The sequence below is a fragment of the Pogonomyrmex barbatus genome, unplaced genomic scaffold (assembly GCF_055798465.1).
Source record: "Pogonomyrmex barbatus isolate J1 unplaced genomic scaffold, ASM5579846v1 scaffold20, whole genome shotgun sequence".
Lineage (NCBI taxonomy): Eukaryota > Metazoa > Arthropoda > Insecta > Hymenoptera > Formicidae > Pogonomyrmex > Pogonomyrmex barbatus.
The window spans coordinates 1,926,777-1,948,389 of record NW_028297117.1 but is presented as its reverse complement, the minus strand read 5'-3'; the positions used below and the strand labels follow the sequence as shown (position 1 = coordinate 1,948,389).

Here is a 21,613-nt window from a genome sequence, read left to right as displayed (position 1 = left end):
GATTCATGGATAACAAGTATGTCAGTTGATAAAAATAACAAGGAAATGATGACTGCTGATCTCTTGTTACCTACATTTGCTATTGAAAGCACAAGTTATTGTAAGAGAAGGGAATCTGGTATCTAAAGGACGTAGACCTCACCTAGTACGAAACGATCGATGATGCATCCCTTCTACAAAGCATTTGCGACGCATCAGCTTCGCAGACTTTTCGGAGTCGGCGCGATGGCATGATTCCCATTTGAAGCGCCCTCGTCGGATGGACCCTTCTTCATCAAAACTCATCAGAACCTCACGAAGCTTCGTCCCGACAAGTCGACACGCAGTCAGTAATTTTCGCGAGAAGGCGTGGGCTGATTCGTCGCATTTAACGAACGTGCTTCGACAATTTCGTTGTGACACTATTCGTGGGTCATCCCTAGTCACCGGCGTCCTCAACGATTGATCTCCAAGGTGAGTACTCGACCTTGATTTATCCATTAACATTTCGTTTGGCATATGATATACTGAATATAATACATATATCGATAATTGTATAAGTCTTTGCAGTATTTTCGAATTTAAGTGTTGTACATCATTAAAGGCAAATTAAGAAGTGTGTACAAACTGCGTAAATAAATTGTTTGATTTGTGTGTGTGTGTGGTGTGTGTGTGTGTGTGTGTGTGTGTGTGTATGGTGTGTGTGTGTGTGTGTGTGTGTGTGTGTGTGTGTGTGTGTGTGTGTGTGTGTGTGTGTGTGTGTGTACATGTGTTTTATATATATTTATGACAAAAATCAATTATATATTTGATAGAAAAAATATAAATCAGAGTGCTCTAGTTTCTCTCTTCTCTAAAAGAGGGAAAGAAAGCTTTAAACATTTCTTATAAACATATTAATGTATTTAATTATTTATATTTAATTATTTATATTATTAATTGTTACATAGTAACAGCAATTTTTATTTTATCGTTTGCTATGACAACAATAACAATAGTTATATTTATTGTTTAAAAGATTTTTTATTAATTTTTCTTAAAAAGTAAACAAAATTACTTTTTTCTCTTTCTGACTAATTTAAATTTACTCTATTAAATTTACTCTATTATTACTGTTTATAAATGTCAAAAAACTTTTATTTATATGCAAAATATTAGATCATCAATGCATTATTAATGTATTATTTTTCTCTAATTGTTATGTAATATTAATAATGTATTGTACATTACATATATAATAATTTTCCACGATTAAAAACAACATTCCGTTTTCATCTTGCAGACCATTAATTGGAACAGTTGTTCCTTGACAGTCTAATTGCTTTTATTATTTTTTCGGTCAATAATTGTAGCATATTTTGTAGTCGATTCAAGAATTTTGTCGTCGAATCGACATAATATGGTAAAAGAAGAATTCACAAGAATCAACAAAGATATTAATTATTGTTATACTTTGCATTATATCAAATAGATAATATGATTCAGTAACGAAATATGATATGTGATATGAAATAGTATGAACATTATTAGTAGCATAAGAGAAGATATTATTCAGATTTTGTTCCATGCCAACAGTATCGGGAGTTCAAACACCTACCTGTCACTTCTCGAACAGCTGACTGTTGTACTTGTATACGTGCAGTGCGTTACGCATCGCTTAATCAATATTACGTATAAGCACATCCACCTATTCTATTTGCATGAAACGGAAATACGAAAAGCAAAAACACTACTCTACTCCTAAAAAATATCGTCTCTTTAAAAAATATCGTCTCAAAGCAACAGATTTATTACTTAGAGCAATCGTCCGCGTATGTGTGGGTGTAAACAAAGGTCGGATTCGTGCGACATGCGCACTTGATATCGACTTGCTTGCAAAAAAAGTAATCTGATAATAATGTGATAATCGATTTATCCAAATATGTCCTCGAATTGATAATGATATGATTAAATTCATTTAGCGAGATACAATAAAGTCCCCAGATAACACAAAATCCAAAATCGGGACATAAGATGTCTTAAAGACATCTTTATGTAAGAAAATAATTTGTCTTAAATCAGATTTTGATAAGTTAATATTTTATTAATATTTTATTCAGTGTTAAATTGTAACAAAATAACATGTGATATATGACACGCGCGTGAGACTGCCATTAATGCTCCAATTGAACATAACGAGTACAAGGTTCAAAGGAAATCATTCAACAAGCTCGAAATCGTTTATAGTTAAATAGCTCGCTTGTTACGTCACCTAATTGCCCACTGCCTTCTAACAGAACTGTTGTTTCAAGGCAAGAAATGTCCGCGCATTTGTAATCGCGTCATCAATCAAGTAATTAATGGCTTAATTGATTGTTATTGACAGAAATCCAAAAAGTAGTCGATATAAAATGATTAATGATCGCGAATGACAAAATTTTTATCATGCGCGCGATACTGCTGTTATAAATATATTATTATTTGGTAATAAATATAGCGATAAAAATCTTTAACTTTAGTATTATGCACACGAAACCACTTATCTAAGAAAAAAGACCTTATTATGTGTCTTAATTAAGTAACATCGTCATTGATCAATATCTTTTCTCGATGATAAACCGTGTCATTTATTGAAAATATTTAAGGAAAAGATAATAAATTAATATTTGATTAAAATAATGTCATATCGTCTTGAAAAGATTATAAACATTTGTTCTCATCTTTGCTCATCTTTGAGAATATTCTGATTCTGGTTTCAATTGAATTCAACAACACGTGTGGAAATAATTATACAATGTGATGTGACATTACATAGTATTGATTCACATGTGAAGTATTCTTTAATATCTTATTATTTGTTATTTATATTGTGTATTTTCATACAAATTATATATATTCTATATATTTTTTTTTAAATTTATTTAATCAGTTATTGTTATGATAATAATTATTATTTTAATAAATTTAATTTAGTAAAATAATATGCGTATTTTGTTGACATATTTTTATATGACAATGAATAAAATTATTAAAAAAATTTAATATAGAAATAAATAATATTTAAAATATAAAATATAAATAATATAAAATATAAAATATGAAAAATTTTAAATATAAAATATATTTTAAATATTGTTCTATCCAATATGAGTTTTTTCCAAATAAAATGACAAAGTGACAAAACAATAATATAAAACTATATTAAAAACTCTTGAGCGACATGGAGAAAAGAGTAAACTCTGCATTTTATTATCAGAAGCTTTTTTTAATACAACAATTTTATTATACATATGTATATAAATTACGTTATAATCAAATAAATATATCTTTTTTGTTATTATTTTCAGCAAATATTTTTAAGAAAATACTGAATCTTAAAATAAAATAAAATGTAAAATGTTAATATCATTAAAATAAAATTTACTATAAATTTCTTAATAAATATATTAAAATTGCATGTAATTTTCGTGCATATAGTATGAAAGCAGCATTAACATTTTATGTGATAAAAATTGAAATAATATAAAGTACATATGATTTTATAAAATAAAAAAAATTAGAAAAATATGTAAATAAAAATTTGAAGTACAGTACAATGAGAAAAGATAGATTCTATGAGTTTCTGAAGCAATACTTTCTGAATAAGACTTTCTCGCGCTAAATCGTCAAACCTTAGACAGCAACAGTGCAGGTGAAGCGTAATAATTACTTTCTTATAATAAAACTACTTTGATATCGGAATTTTCACATTATTCTTGTATCGCAAAATCATAAATATTATAATTAATTATAATATTTAACATGGCGTATATAATCTGTAGAACTTTCTCTGAAAACATATCAATCAGTGCAAAAAAGAGTTCTCATAGAATTGAGCATTAAGAAGAATTCCTTATTATCCTTGAAGAATAATGTAAATGTATAAACGATGATAAAACGTATATAAACAATGTCATTTGTTAGAACTGTCAGAACTATGACAATCATTATTACAACAGGCTGTAAGCGACAGACGGTAAGACAAATGATGTATGCCAATTCATTACACTTCAGATGGTGCAACAATGTAAAAGAATCATGTTTGATAAGAGTTATCTAAAAATAGATAAAAATATCTACTTGCAAATTTTTTATAAAAGAATATTAAAGATTGATTAAACTGACTGATGGAAGATACTAATAAAAAAAAAAGAGATTGATGGATAATTGGGCAATTGATAATTGATTACCATATTTCAATCAGTTTACACAATAAAGGGCAATTCTTATTATCTGAACAAAAAATGGAACGAATGGAAGATCAGAAAAATTATTCAATCGTTGCAACTTCATTATTCCTTATATTATTATTCGTCTTATAACCTAACACCTTCGTGTACAGTTGACCTCATTTGAATAACCGATCAGTGCGCATCGACGATGTAAATTATTCGTCGAGTCGACGATGTAAAGTATTCGTCGAGTTCTCTACAAACACAACATGTCTTAATATCTGAGAATAGGTCGCAAGTCTGAGTGTGAAATCATTTACGAAGTTATACATCGTATTCTATTAATCGATATATTTAAACTGAAAATAGCCGATATTTTATTCGGAATTGTGTTGTATTACTTTGATTTGTATTACTTTAAAAAGACTCTTGTGACAAATACAAGCGAAAATAATTTAAATGATACAATTTAAATGATAAAATTATCTTATGTCAATGTATGTTTAACGATATGTTTTATTATTATAAATCTTAAATTAATAGATAATATTATTATTGTTGAAATATTTTTTTATCAGAATAAAAGAATAAAAAAGAAAGAGAAAGATTTACTCGCAAAGAATTAAAATATAAAAGCTTTACGGTAAAAATGTAATTATGTGAACTAAAAGTAATACAAGATGTCACTGGTAATTTTAATAATTAATTTGAAATGCTACTTAGACGTTGTTAATTAGAAACGTTATTTATTGTTTAGTACTGTTCTTATCAGACACGCATGTACGATTATCATTATCTTATTCTTATTTCTTTTTCAAAATAAAAAAGCGTATGACATGTTTTGAATCTAGCGAAACATAGACGTTGTCAGCAATTAATATCGCTATTACTAAAATCATCCGATTCGCAGGCGAACGTATGCAAACGGAAGTAATAACAAAACATGCAGTGTTTATCAATCTTCATGTTACGAAATAAACGTATACATTTGAACTTTAATATAGTAGCTACGTGTTAGAGCCTTTATCCTTGATATGCGAAGTTATATGAGAAACGTAGAGCAACAAACCGTAAGAAACGAGTATTTCTTTCTAAGAATGTCATTCATGCGGTTTTACTAAGTGTCAACGTTCCAGCAAACTGTACTTAATATATTATCTATGTGTGAATAGAGCGAAATATATACTTAAGATGTTTATCTATTATCTTATTCCGCACTTTGCTGCAAAATATTTAACTATATAAATTACTTTTCTAATCCGCAAACAACACTTTTTTATCTAAATACCTTTAATACCTTTATTAAAATAATATATATAAGAAACTAATAATAAAGAGATAACAAATATTTTTATTCCGAAACGCAATAACTTATCATCTCTTCTTTGTTTAAAAATCAATAGACGGTGCTCGATGACTTAATATTAATTTGAAATAAATAAATAAATGCGTGAACTGCGATGACAATGCGACAGCTGATCTCAAAACAACACGTGTGTGCACATATTATAAATGAAGAGAAATATATTTGTCGTGTTAAGTTTATTGATCTCTTGAATGTAACGCAAGATACACACACACACACACACACCATATTATATATATATATATATATATATTATATATGTTTTTTCAATTATTCTCTGATTGAGAACGCTGACGACGAATGAGAGGTTACAAACATCCTGGAACACCGCGACCATTATACTCGAGAAGCCGAGAGCGCGGTGTTCCAAGCGGATCGGCACGGTTGAACACGCGGATGCCTGCTGATGTGCACGTGATTCCGGCGTGCCACGGTTTCGCGGCATCGACCGACTTCCCCCTCTTGGTGATACACTGATACAGTCAGTGCCGACGCACACTTCCTCCGGTTTGTCCGACACCTGCGTCGATGCACGAGACCGTCATATCGTCCACACAAATTTAATCCTGAGATATATCATTCGAAATAGGATATGACAGGGAAATATCCACGACAATTTGGAAGTGAATTGTGAGATTGAAAGATAATTATTCCGAAAAAATAAGCCTATTTTCAAATATTCGACGAAATATTATTTACAAGAGCTTGCATTCTTGTAAAGAATTAATTTTAATAAATTAATTAATTTAAATTAATTAATTTTAATTTTCCAAAATTGAATACAGATGTATTAGGAGTTTATTCGAATTATTGATTTTCCATCTCTTTCTTGAGTTCTTTTAAAAATGTAATTTCTAAACATGTCTATATATCTCAGATGGCTCAAGACGTAAAGTAGGTCATAAGTGCATGTTAATTTAAGAATAATAATTGTAAAATCAGAATAATTAAATTAGACGATATTAAAAACTATTGAAGCTATTGCTACTCCATACGATTTTATTATATTATAATCATCAAATTATTGTACTAGTAGCGATTGAATAGTGAAATGATTAACGTTAGATTTTCATACTACTTTCATATAACTTTCTCAAATAGTTATATATTTATATAATTTTATTTTTTTCCGTTGAAATATTATTATTATTATTTTCAAGATATTTTCAGGATTATACGTCAATGTTTATTTATATTATAATTTATTTTCATTATTTTTGAATTATCGAAAAACGTGCAATAACGTACAAAATATATCTATAGCTTAGTATATATTTATCATCACGAAACTTTGGAATTTTGAAGAATCTTAATTTTAAAATTGAATACTATAAAACTACGAATAGTAGTCACTTTGGAATACCCATGACGTGTATGTGGTATAAAAAGGGGTCGCATGTCCTCGAGAGAACTTCAAACAGCTCTTGCTTATGTAAAAATACGAAGTCAGCAAATGAAACCGTATTCGTGCTTCAACTTACAATATCACGTAATATAATGGAAAGAAATGTAATGAACAAGGCATTTCAGGCTTAATATTGTTAATAATCAATAATTTTTTTCATTATTTCATAATGCAATATTACACATAGCCCAATGCATGCACATGCACGTAAATTTTATTTATTTTATATTGTATCTTAAACATGTAAAAACATGTATACATCTTCCTTTTTTATTAATATTCAGGATATAAAGTGAATATCGAATTATTTAATATTTAAAATTATCTCTTGAAAAGTAAAGATGACACACACACACACACACACACACACACACACACACACACACACACACACACACACACACACACACACACACACACACACTACATATATAAAAACATATATAAAAATTGATATGAAAAACATGAATAATAAATAACACAATTGCGAAAGTCTTTAGAAAAAAAAATCTTAGCTGTGTCGAGAGCTTACCAAGACGTTGTACTGCTACACATCAACTGACTTTATTACAGTTTACTATGAAAGGAAAAGTGGAAAAATAAAGATTGACACCGTTACGGTGAGTGATTCGTCTTGTTTTTGCACAATAAAATGGTGTAGAAAAAAATACACCTGAGTTTCTAAATATCTATTTTAAAAAAAGATTTTAAATATGTTACCTCGTATATAATTGTCATACAAGAAACAATAATCTATATAATGTTCAACATAAAAAATAAAAACGTATTTTTTATTATTAGAGTAATTGGTCAAAAAATATAAATCATTTACATTTATATAATATAATATCAACATATTCGTTTATAATCAGAAATTAAAAGGAGTAAACATTGATAATACGTTATAATGATGAAATATTCATCACTCGAAGTGAAATTATATTCGCCTATCAATATGAGTCACAATTTCGATTTTTTACCCAAGCTCAGGAAGAAAGACATCTATTTTTAAAAAGCACCAATGCGAATCACGCATGTTTCTCGTGGCAATTCCTTTGTATTCAACGCCACTGCGTACATTATTGTATATATTCTTTGTTTACTGCAACTTTACAATTGCGTGTCAATCTCTTCTCCATTTTTATTTACGAAGAGTTGATTAATCTACACAAATTAAAGCTACAAAAATAATAAAATTTTACAAATTAAATTATTAAGCAATAAATATTTTATTTATTAATATATAACAATGCAAAAAATGCAAAAATTTATATATTTAATTCTAAATTTATATGCATAAATATTAAGATGTAATAACAAGATGCTATTTAATCCAAATTTTAAACAGGAATGATCGAGAAAGTTCTACAGATAAAGAAAAAATATTTTATAAAATATTTTACCGCAAAATAATATTAAATATTTATATTATTATCATTAAAAATTTTATAATATTTTTGCAATCTTTAAAATTTAATACAAATTTTAGAAATATCTTATAATTTGCAGTCTCATAACCTTTTGCTATTTTAATTTCAATAGTTACAGAAGTCAGTCATACAATTTTGAAAATCACAATTTTGTAAATCAGTTTATTGTGTAAAATCTCCTGCGACTATATAAGCGCGTAAATTCTTTCTCGAAGGGCTTTTTTTATCACACATATTTTTCATTAAAGTAGGTCAAGTGAAGAATTTCCAAAGCTATATATCTACCTATCTATCGCTATTTAAACTTTGAAAGATAAGATGACAAAAGAAAAATTCATGTATTATGTCGCTAAATAATAGTTTCTAAGAAGAATACTAATTTCTGATACTTTTATGAATGAACAATTGGGAAAACGATATTGCCTATTATTTTCAAAGTGTTCATAATGGTCGATTGCAACATTTTTAACAGAAATGATTACATAGTTATGCGCACGTGTATATGTGTGTCGTAACCATATTTAGATGAGGAATGACCATGATATTTGCGTGTATTCGCAAAAAATCCTTGAAATCGTTCATGATAAATGCTATGACGTAAACACCTCGTACAATGATAAAAAATAAACGATTACGTGTTTTAATCCATATGTAAAGTATTCCAATATAGATGATAATGTTGCTATCGAATCAATTTTTTTATGAAAGTGATATCGGTTTTTCCTTGATAAAAATATTAAAATTGAAATTTTGATATAATTATAATTAATACGAATTGAAACAAAGAGTGGAGCTATTAAATTGTAAAAATATTGAAAGATTACAAAATTATATTCTTTACTACATTTAGTAGATTCAAATAATAATGTAGATTTAAATTGTTAAGTAGATTTTAATTGTAATGAAATGTTAATTAAGACCTAGTTTTAACAGTTTATCGAATTACAAAAAGGAAACATCCAATAGATTATATTAAGTATAAATAGTAAATATTGAAATAACCCGTTACTGATAACATCGGAACAAGTTTAAATGAACTACATACCGAATATGATTATATGATATTTTCATTAAATTAGGTCAACTATTGTTTATGCATCAACAAATATATTGATACCTTACACCTTTACCATAATTATCACAATAATTGCATAACATAATCTGATATGTTTCCTGTAATTTTACAACGAAAGATACATCTTTTGAATTTTTTATGACACAAAACTGCAGTGAAATATATAACCAATAATCATATATCAAAATAATAACATAAATGTTTTTATGTTCTCGTCATGAATGAATAAATTCGAAATAGATTAAATATTAAATATTATTATGCAAGAACTTGTAAGAAAAATCAATTAATTATTATAAGAATTTGTGATTTTCAATTGTGTGACCTTTCCTTAATTCAAGAAACTCTGAACTTATAAATTTGGGTATTATGGGAAATTATATTTTTATTATTACATTATATAATTATATTATTATTAGGAATATATATATTGTATATATATATATATATATATATCTTTTTGGATCTTTTGAAACAATATTACTGAACTATTATGTTTATTTAAATGATAGTTCAGTAATATTGTTTTCTTAATAAATCATTTTATGTCGACCTGAGAAAACCTGATGATGCGAGCTTAAAAAAGTCAACAGAGTGATTATCATTGTAAAAGAGTCCAAGCTCTTATGAGTAACGCACACGTCTATTTCTGTATTATCACTTGTTTACAAATAGATCACGTGATTACGAGCTGTGTAAATGATTCCAGAGATCAAACTGGTAAACACTAGTAATTAATGCGAACTTGCTTCCACTAAAACATTTAAAACGATATAGAAATACCAGTCGTAAAGGAAAAAAATTTTCTATAAAATTCTTTAATAATTCAATGAATAAATTGATCTTGCACAAACTTAATTATTACAATAACATATATCACAGTTCTTTTATAATCTAGATATGAACTGTAAAAATAGACACTAATAGTTTCTAAGCAATCATTGATTTTAATTGATACAGAATTCACTTTAAAGTATTAAAGATATTGACATGAGCTTAGATTTATCGGAAAGAACTACTGAGACCTTTCAAACGTCGTGATAATTAATGACGACTTGCATATCTTTTTAATTGGTTTGATAATATTGATTGCACTTTATCTCAATGGAAAGTAAATCTCTTTAAAAAAATATAGATTGATGTTTTGAACTATATATCCTTCAATTCATTTTATTTTTATAAATAATAAAAAAATATTATTTTTTATTAGCAAGGAGAGAAATAAAAATAAAAAAAATATCATCTGCTGAAACATTCGAAAAATTTTTTATTGTTAGGAATTCTGCGCGTGATTCATTTTATAAATGATAAAGGAGGGATCGTGTGTGGGTTTTGCCAGGTGCCATATACAGATTCGAAGTACTTACGTCAGTTCGCAAATGGAATCTTTGTCTACAGAAAATTGAGAATTAATATAAGCAAGAAAAAGAAAAGATCATTTTATTCCCCCTATATTAATTTTATATTAAAGAATAATCATGTTTAAGTCGAAGAAGAATAGTCATCCGTTATAAAAGAATTTAAATCTTTTAGTTCTTTAAAAAAATAATTAAATTTCTTTATTAATATTTATATGTTGAATTTAAGCTAAGAAAAGTACAATTTAACTATAATAAAATAATAACTATATTAGTAATAATTATAGTACTAATGTGTTTCCCAAGATATAGTTTTATATATATTTTGCTGAAAAATGTAATAATGCAAATTTAATTATTTGGAGAATTTAACAAAGATATATTTTTTACTCTTTTATTGTTTATGTATGTTATTGTATATGTATTACATTTCAATTATTCAAATTTACAAAACATATATAAGGAATATAAAAAGATAAAATAATATAAATAAATTTATTAAAAGATACTCTTTCTTTCTCTCTCTTCTCAAGGACAATCATTTTAATTGTTCTCTTTATTTCTGTTCAAGATTTTCGTGTAAAACTAGGAAAAAATTTGTAGTATAATCTATTAATTTTTTTAGTTTCAAGCAAATACAATTACAGAACAATATGCAATATTTACATAAATATATCCTTGTTACTAATTTAAATTATATATAAAAATTTTATTGAATTTGTAACTGTTTAAAATTAAAATGATAAGATGTCTTAATCAGTATTTTTAATATTCGAGAGATATATCGCAAAACATCATCTTTTAATTGTTCCATATCGCAAAGAAAGTCAACAACTGTTTTGACTTCTGAGATATTTTTATGTACGATCTTTCTCAAGTATTTTTATCACAATATCACTTAATATCTGTGAAACGATCATTAATTTGCAATTTACATTTATATCATGGGCTTTTAACACGCAATAATATTAACAGTATGCAGACACGCCCCTATCAGAATTATCATGATAAATACGTTGTCTGTTTAATTTCTATTGAGGTCAAATGGTAATCAAATATTTCGATTGTCTCACGAGACTTATACAATAAGCAATGTGATATATAATATATTATTTTTTAGATATGCTAATTAATCTTTATTTGAACAATGCAAATTTATTTCTCAATTATAATCGTTATTACAATATAAATTTTCTTAAATGATATATGAAGAATAATATTTTTAAACGATAATATATAAACCAAATATCTAAATTAAATAATCCAGTTTTTTGAAATTTTATTTTAAGTTCCTCTTTTTTTTTAAATTGTTCTCCTTTTTTTTTAATTGTAAGTTGTTTGTAAATTGTAATATAAAGCTGCATACTATAATCCCAAATGTGTCAAATGTTTCTATTCACATAAAATATTGATTTATTTCAATAATGCATTAAACTATGCATTTCCGAAGACTCAACAAATCGTCCAACATTGTATCATATGTAAAACAATGAAAATTCCATGTCTTAATCAAATTAAAAATTTGATAAGAACGAAGTTAATATCCTCATAAATCATACGAACAACCGATATGTTGAAAATAGCGCATCGTACTTCTTCCGAAGTTTAAATATCCAGTAGAGATAAAACTCCACTTATTGCAATTAAAATCCTTGACAGTAAGGAAAAAATGTTATCTGCTACGCGATTCGTAAATTTAAAAAATAGATAAGCATAGATAAACTTATAAATTATTATGTTTAGATAGAAATTGTACGTATAGATACGTTAAGCAACTAAAAATTTATTGAAATACCGAAAAAAACATTTATCTATTTGATTATGATAAATGTACTATTAATATATCTAACGTAATATAATAATTAATAAGAATTAATTATTATGATATAAATATATTAACTATAGTTGATTATCGAAAATGTATAATTTTTATAAATTTGAATGTAAAGAATAAAATATTTTTTGTTCTTTTTTTATATTTTTATTAAAAAATTTAAATTTAAATATTAAACATTAAAATTTAATTATTGATTAAAAGGACAGACAGAAAATTTTAAACTTTGGAAAAACTTAGAAGCTATTTTTTTAAGCATTTCAATGCAAGTCTTTGTCTACAATTAAGTTAATTGTAATCAACGTGATGATTACGTAAATTTATTATCGCTATTTCCATGCGAGACGTTTAATTTGTAATCAATTTTTTTATTACACTTGACAAATGACAACAATATAGCATGACATATGACAAGTGGCACTAATTAGTGTTATAAGAAACAATTAAAATATGTCTAACAACTTTGTCTAACAATGACATATTCGTAAACAAATTATATTTTGTTTGTTTGACACTCTGAATATTGATAAAAATGATAAATTATCTAACATTAGTCGTCATTTGTTGTTATTTGTATGCCGTAAAATATTATTTCAACGCAAATGCGCATACATATAGCCTGGAAATGTATCTCAAACAGATAATGCTTATCTAAGTATGACTGTTTTGGATATAATTCCGCAACCGCACGTATGTGCACCTTTATCTAATGGATTAAAGAGCTAATACGTTTATAAACGAAGATATTATATTTATTGATAAGTCACTAGCATTTCAAACAGCAAACATATGCATATTATCTATTCTATATAACATAAATATTCAATAAAGTTCTCAAATAAAATTATCCCTTGTAGAAAATTTAAGTATCAAACTTAATTTTGCTCCGAGAAAAAAATATTTTAAAAATTATTTATTAAAAATTTTAAAAAGTAGGATAAAACAAACAAAGATTTTCTGTATTATAATTACAGAATATTTTAATATATTCATAAGTTATTTATTAAATTTAAAATCAGATTTTTTTTCCATATATTAAGAAATGCTTTTAAACACTAAACATTTTTATAACTAAATCTTTATAAATATTTAATTAAAATAAAGAAAAAAAAAACTCTCATTCTCCCTAAATTCAAAAAGGATTTTCTTCCAAGTTAAAAACGATTGTATAGTTTTTTCACAAATTATACCTTATAGATATATGCTAATGGAGAAGAAGCTTTATTCGTCATTTAATTTTAACAAATTTTATTTAGTTAATATTACAGTTAATATCTAAATCTAAATTAACGGTTAATATCTTAGTTGTCAAAATACTTAATATCTGAGCCAACAGATGAATGCAACAACCAAATGAATGTTTGCTAAATAATTTGTGCGATGCCATTTTTTAGCATAAAGCCTATGTGATCATCTTCTTATCGTTGTCGCATATAAATGCAAAAGGCTTTGCGTCGCACACGATCCCCAGCAATGCAGCCGTGCCTCGCGTACTCCGAGGTACGCGGTCGGGAAAAACAGACGTTGCACGTGGTCGGCGAGTGGTCGCGTGTCTTCCACCCTTCCCCGCGTTCGCTTTTCCTCCCGCTTTGTCGCAAATGCGTTGGCCTGTGGGTATAAAAGCGAACGCGCCTCGGTGGAACGGGTTAGTATCTTTTGTAGACGGAGTGGACGTGTCGAGGTTTCTTCTTCCTATCCTCTATTGTTATATAGGAGTTCTCTTCCGAAACTATATTTAATTAAAATAATAGTGTTTGATAAAAAAAAAAAAAAAAACGATTACGGATCAACGGAGTGCTGACGTCTTTCAGTGAAAAAAGTTTTGCATTTTCTGTGATTTTGATTTTGAAAAATAATTTAATTTAAGCTGGTTATGCCGATGGAATTGGAATCAATGGCACCAATCGCTCATAAAACCATCTCTCATAATAATGGGTAGGCGATCATACAGTTTTTATATTTACTTTATAATCTTAATTTCTCTTTATATTTGCCTCGACTATCCCTTTTGAATATAGAGATGCTAATGTATTGCGTTGCATTCTTTAGAAATGATAGCGCATAATGCGTACATAAAGTTTATTAAATTATTTTTATAAAATATTTGTTTATGCTTTTCAAATATTTTTTGAATATTCTTTCAAATATTTCTTTTATAATATCGTTTATTTAATAAAGTAACAAATATATCTTAATACAAAAAATAAAACACATTTTCATAAATTAAAATAGATTCATTTAGATAAATTTCTAAAATACTTTATATTTAATTGTTTCATTTATTGCAATTTAATTAAAAATTTATAGATCATGCTGTATATATGTTTATCAAGATGATATATCGATACATTAACATCAAAGAACTGCTTTTTATGTTGTCGTTTCGACACGTTGATATGTTTTCCAAATTTATTTAAATTTATGGCTAATTTTAATGAAAATGTTACAAGATGCAATTGTATATTAGTGTCTTCTATTTTTTATGTACGAGTACTTGAGCGAGAAAACGTGCTTTCAAATGTACCATTGGAAAAGATTCGAATAGCTGATTCGAGGTTTTTTCGTACCAAACATGTTGACACTAATGATATACTTCTGTTAATTTTAGCATTAACATCAGGTCATGTTTTAAATGATTTCAGTAAAAGAATATATAGTATATATATATATATATATATATATTCATTAATTAATTGAATGTTAATTATATTTCCTTCTATTAACGATAATCATTTATTATAACTCTCTTTATCCCGTTACTTAAGAAATTGTTTCAACCAAAAAATATTATATTATTAATGATATGATACTTTCTAAATTTTTTTGTTATCAGAATTAAACATAGATAAAATAGATTTCTATTATACAATATATTTTATATATAATTATCTTATATATACATTTTGCATATAATTTATTGAAACAGTGCGTAAAATGATTTTTATACATTACTTTTCAACAGAAATATTTGTAAGTTGACTTTATAATAAATAATTAAAAAGTTAATTGTTCAACGAAATAATATATTTCATTTAATATTTTATATATAAAATTTATAACAATTATAAATAAATAAAATTTAAAGTATATAAAACAATTACTTCAAGTTTTTAAAGCTTACATACACTTACTATACTATTTATTTATAACATATCGTTACTTCTTTATTATTAGACTTATTTTTAATCGATAATACTATCTGATACATTATTCCATTCCACTAAGCATCTCTTTAAGAATATTGAACTTTGTTAATTATTATTTGAAACAACACACACACACACAAACACACACACACACACACACACACACACACCAATGTGTTCTACAATTCTAAAATAAATTTATTAATAAATTATAAAATTACTTTCTTATGTACAAAATATTATTACATCTTATAATTCAACGTGTATATTTTACTCGTCGAACGAACATTTAGTATAGATATCATTTATCTTGAAATAAAAATTAAAAATTACATTAACATTGAGTGAATTTTATTTATATTAAAATTGAAATTCAAATTCAAATTATATTATAATTAAATTAAATTATATTATAATTAAATTAATTCAAATTATATTATAATTAAAATTCACTCAATGAATTCGCTCAATCTAATATGATTAAAAAAGAAAGTTCTTCTATTAAAAGAGAGATTAATTTGTTTAAAGAATATAATTATAATAGCTGTCTACATCTTTTTTTTTTTTAAATAAGATGACAGAGATTCATCATTTTTCCACATGACATTGCATAACAGCAGTACATAACCAAGTAACAAATAATATAAGAAAATACTGAGAGACAGGTCCCATCAAAAAAGACAATCATCGTAAAAGCTTGTAAATGTTATTAATTCTGCGTTTCAGAGAGAAGATGAATAAACTTTGTCGTCAACTCTCGATCGAGAGCCCGAGCGTAAGCGGCCGGGAATGTGTCTTCAGCTTCGACGTGCCCGTGCCGGATGTGCCGGCTCACGGTGCCCGTATCCGGGTGGTGTGCGCCGGTGCTTGTTACCATCCCCGACGATCGCCGAGTCTGACCAGCTTGACCTCGGTCTCGAGTGGCAGCAGCCTGGCCGCCGACATATCCGTGGAGAGTGATCCCTATCCGGTGTCTATGCCGCATCACGGAGTACGCGACGCCGCTCTATTCCCCGGTTACGAGGTAGCCGGCATAATCGAGTCGTTTGGCACCGAGGTGCCCGAGGACTGCGAACTCGCCGTGGGCGATCGCGTTATTCTTTATCCGTACGATGGCATCCCCAACGGCTACGTCGAATACCTGGTTGTCCATGATCTCAAGTACCTGATCAAGCTCCCAGACAACATGTCACTTAGCGTGGCAGCCATGCTACCGGCTGGCGCGCTTCTTGCCATGAATACCGTCTTCGCCGCACACGAACACGTGCAGGTATGCGGAGTAGCGGATAATCTTCCATATTGCATTCGAGTTTTGTTAAAGTAAAGCGATCGGCGCGACATAAATAACTGTTTCTGAATTTATAAGAATATAAGCTCAACAAAGAAAAATTATTAGACACAAATTCGATCCTGTTTCTCTTTAGAATGCCGAACTTATTATTCCATTATTTAAAACGATTAGTAAATATGCAGTAAAGATATGTTTAATGATGAGATGAGAAATTAATATTTTAGGAAAATAGTAATGTTGCTCTTTAAAACTTTTTTCAAAATAAAATAAAATATTGCAGGCATTACTGAAGGAGAGAGGTGAAAACAGCGTCTGCAAGATTCTGGTAGTTGGCACAGGTGGTCTGGCATTGTGGGCACTCAGAATTGCTTCGTATCACTTTAGTAACATGAGAGATAGAGTGACTACCACGATAGCTACTCTTAAAGATGAGGGTCTTCTTATAGCTCAGGAATTCCAACGGTAAGCTTTATTCAATTAGATTTTAGATTAATAATGTAAAATGTTTATTAGTCAACTAGTAAACATAATTTTGACACACAATGTAATCACAAATGAACTTGAGTCGACTCGTAAAGAATCTATCTGAATTTTTCTATTACGTGGAAATTTTTATCTGAAACTGAATAGCTTTTGCATAAAATATTACATAGCTTCTATATAAAAATATTATTGGCTCCTTCTTTTGCCGTCTGATTTAAACAAATATATAAAAGAGAAATATATAAAGGGAAAAGGATTAATAAAATATCTTTTTAAATACTTTCTTAAAGTACGTATTCAAACTTGAGGCTTCGAAAGCCCCATTTGATGGTTTGTTGTCCCATTCGATTTATCTCAGCAACAGTTGGCATGTTGGTTACAGAGTGAGCGTGGTACAGTGGAACGAGGATCTATATGAGAAACAACTGATCGAACGCACAATGGACGCCTGCGGTGGCCAGGTAGATGTGGTGATCGACTTTGGTACAACATCGCGCAATCTCCATCGTAGCATGCAGTGCTTAAACAAGGGCGGCGTAGTATTTGTGATCAAGGAGGTCGCCGATCGGCTGTTACCCAAGTTCAGCCGACGAGCCGAAGAACGGCAGCACTCCATCAAACCGGTAGAACCAGGCACGCTGGAGCAATTACGCGAATTGGTGCAACTAGTCGCTTCCGGTGACATCGAACCACCTCCACATACCGTATATCCCGCCGAGCAGGCCCTGGATGTCGTCAAAAAGCTTTGCCATTCGGAGATCCAGGGCCGCGCAATTCTTCGCTTCTATCCTGCTGACTAGAGAATTAGCCGCTGAGAGATTTCTCCGCGATCGCGGATCAGGCGACAGATTCGACGATGATGACCGAAAAAGCCGGCCCGAATCAGAATGAGAATTTTGCTTGATAGAACGCAATGTGCTTGATAGAAATTTGAATCTTGATAGAGTTGAAGGGGACTGTCAAGTTCAAAAGTAGTTGTTTCAGACTCAGAGGGCCAAATTTAGATAAGCTGTTGACGAAAGGTGCTAGAGCGATAGTTTGTGAATGCAGGGATACGATCTTTCGTAGAGTAAAATATTAACTCAAAAAGATCTTATAAGAATCGTATAAAATTCTACGGTATATCTTATCACGAATGAGAGAAAAAAAATGATGTCTCGGTCTATGATTAATCAAGTATTAACCTGATTTGATAAAATCTTGTGATTAAATTTGTTGACCAATTTGACTTCGTCGGATATTTTATTTTATATTGATTTTTTTTTAATGTTGAGAAACTTATCTTTGAAAGAAGATACTCCTCGTATAATAAGTAAAATCTTTTTCAAAGAGATTTTTTTCCGTTGATAAAATAGAAACAGAACATAATTTTTGCGTATCATTTAATGATTAATATCTTTTTTTAAATCATGAGTAATTAACTCTTGCAAATAGACAGAGATAATCATAAGTCAAATCGAGATAACAGTTTAGATAACATAAAAAAGACGGCGTAAAGCTGCCGGTAGCGATAGAAAGATATGTTTATGTTATATAAGAAACGACGCTCTCCACTTTCCTTCAAATGAATGTCTAGTATTTGTCATTTCTTGATACAAAATGAGATCCAAGATATAACATTAAGATGCTGTGCCGAGCACAGTTAGGAGTATTAATAAACGAGATTATTATTTTGTTTTCAAAGGAAATATGCTGAATGGTGAATATAGAGACACAAAGCAATACAATTGCACATCCTTTCGTATATGCGTGCTACCGGATCAAAGCGCGCACGATAATAAGATAATTTCGATTCTCGTCGGTGTATGTTGATATTTTTAAAAATTAATGAGTACTGGCAGCTACAAAATAGTCGTATTAATTATACTGTCTTTAATATTTATACTATGGTTAATATGAATACTTAAAGTTGAAATCGAAGAAACAGTGATGGAAGGATTAAAGGAACGAAATGACTTTGAATAATCGTATTAATTATACTATTTAATTATAGTTACATTATAGTTAATAATGGCTATTTAAAGTCGCTGATACTTATAGAAATATCAACAACACGAAAAGGATTAAAGCTAATATTTTTGCTGAAGAGATAAGGAAATATCGAAGGTTTTCTATAAAGTGCTTCATGCATTGATATCGCTGTTGCGTGTTCGAACAGAACGCATTTGAAAGAAAGTCTGTATTCCTCGAATATTTGGAATGTAATTCAAATGAAATTTTGATTTAGAATAGCCTTTGTTTAATTACATCACATGTGTTGTAAGTCATCGTAAAACAGAAAGCGTTGAATGTATACGAATAACGAGAATACAGATCGATTTGTGATACAGTAATAAATTCAACACGAATAGGAATCAGCACAGTGAATTGTGCTAATTGCGCGATGAAAATACGATCTTGTTGAATATGCGTTTATTTTAAGCGGTACTGTTTATGATAATAGCGGAGTTCGTCGCTACTTGTTTTAATTATCGAGTAACGTTATTCGCGATAATAGTGGCGATAAATGAATATCTCCTGCAATTGTTAAAACATCACTGCTATATAATTGTTATAAATGTTCCTCGATAATTAAAAGATATGAGAACGCGAGGATACCGCTAATGCGGTACAAAAAGTACCACTGCAGAATCCAAAACAAGTCCGATATATACGAGCACACTTCATGCTTTCTGCAATGATATTGCAGCGCATGATCAAACGTGTATATTTAATGTCAATTCAGGATAAAAAGTAATCAACCGAATGCCTGTACGTCTAGAATAAGTTTAAGATAAGGACGTGGAGTAAGGATACTGTAATACAGTACTGTAAAGTGAGACATAATTGTACTGTAAAGTGAGACATAATTGCTATAGCAAGATAAAAACATGACAAGTGTTACGTGTCTGTAAAACTATTTTTTTGCAAGAGTATATAGAGGAAATAATCGCTTCATAAATGGATTCAGATTCTGTTCTGATTTCAGTTATGACTTAAAAATTATATTCCAGTTATGACTTAAAAATGATTATGATATATTCCTTTATAGTTCCAATTAGCGATGCTTCTTCAAGCGTCTGATATAAAAGAATCGGATACCGTACTTGCAAAATATTTTAGTGAGATATATTAGTATATTTGATGTTCTCAATCATTTCCTGGATTAGAGATGAGGCTGAGTAAACTTACATGGTTTACTTTGGTCATACCTGATAATATCTTGCTTAGACTTTCTTCCAAGGCCTTTTTAAACTCATCTGTCGCTTCATTGTATTGTATTGTTAATACGTCATTTTATGATATCGTGCGAATATAATACGTAAGAAATACGTTACTTCGTTAAGATTTTATCCGATACATTAAGATTGTAAAGCATAATCACAGTTAAGTAAGTTACATTCGGATTGCATTTCAGTGTCAAAGAAAACGAGCGGTCGTGTTAGATGACGAATGATTTCCATGTCGATCGGACATTGCCGTCACATCTGCCGATGGTTTGCGAAATCTGGTTTTGCGAAACCAAAGCGCGACATCGCGGATCCAAATCTTATCATTAACATGACATAATAAGAACATAATATTTTATTGAGTGTGTACGTTCATGTCCGGAATATCTCGTTGAACGTCGTTTATCGTTAGATCACTTATATTCACTTTTTGCTTAGAGCTAAATCTTTAGTCTAAATCCAATCATATAAGCTTGCGAAACAATGATCGCATCGGTCGCAATATAGTCGCAAGTCGCTGTACCTCAGAAAGACTGTTTATTTTTAAACGGTATACCAATATACCTTCTTTTTTTTATTGTATGCACATTTAAGAGATGGTTTAAAAACCGTAATACATGCATCATATAACATTATTATTGTACCTATCATCAAATGTAACACTAAAAACACATTATTATATTACGGTGATAATATAACCAATGTTTGATTTTCCTTTTTTTAAATAATGTTTTATTTTCCTTAATCTTTTTCACAACAATATACTTTATAATGCATATTAAGTTATATTTTAAATTTCTTATATATGTTCATTTAAATTATTACATTCGAACAATTATAAATATAA

The 21,613-nt window shown here is 28.6% G+C and overlaps 1 protein-coding gene across 3 annotated transcripts; it reads left to right on the top strand.

Moving 5' to 3' along the window:
• Positions 1-294: 294 nt before the first annotated feature.
• Drat (Death resistor Adh domain containing target) lies at positions 295-21,494 on the top strand. Of its 3 annotated transcripts, none has more exons than XM_089077808.1 (4): positions 295-453; positions 16,510-17,053; positions 17,355-17,536; positions 17,922-21,494. In XM_089077808.1, the coding sequence occupies exons 2-4, from the start codon at positions 16,517-16,519 to the stop codon at positions 18,355-18,357; spliced, it is 1,155 nt and encodes a 384-aa protein (XP_088933934.1). In that variant the 5' UTR covers positions 295-453; positions 16,510-16,516; the 3' UTR covers positions 18,358-21,494. The 3 variants fall into 3 exon arrangements, with proteins under 3 accessions (XP_088933934.1, XP_088933933.1, XP_011645286.1); XM_089077807.1 differs by lacking the exon at positions 295-453 and adding an exon at positions 14,281-14,572; XM_011646984.3 differs by lacking the exon at positions 295-453 and adding an exon at positions 14,282-14,572 and having other exon boundaries at positions 17,940-21,494.
• The last annotated feature ends 119 nt before the right edge of the window (positions 21,495-21,613 follow it).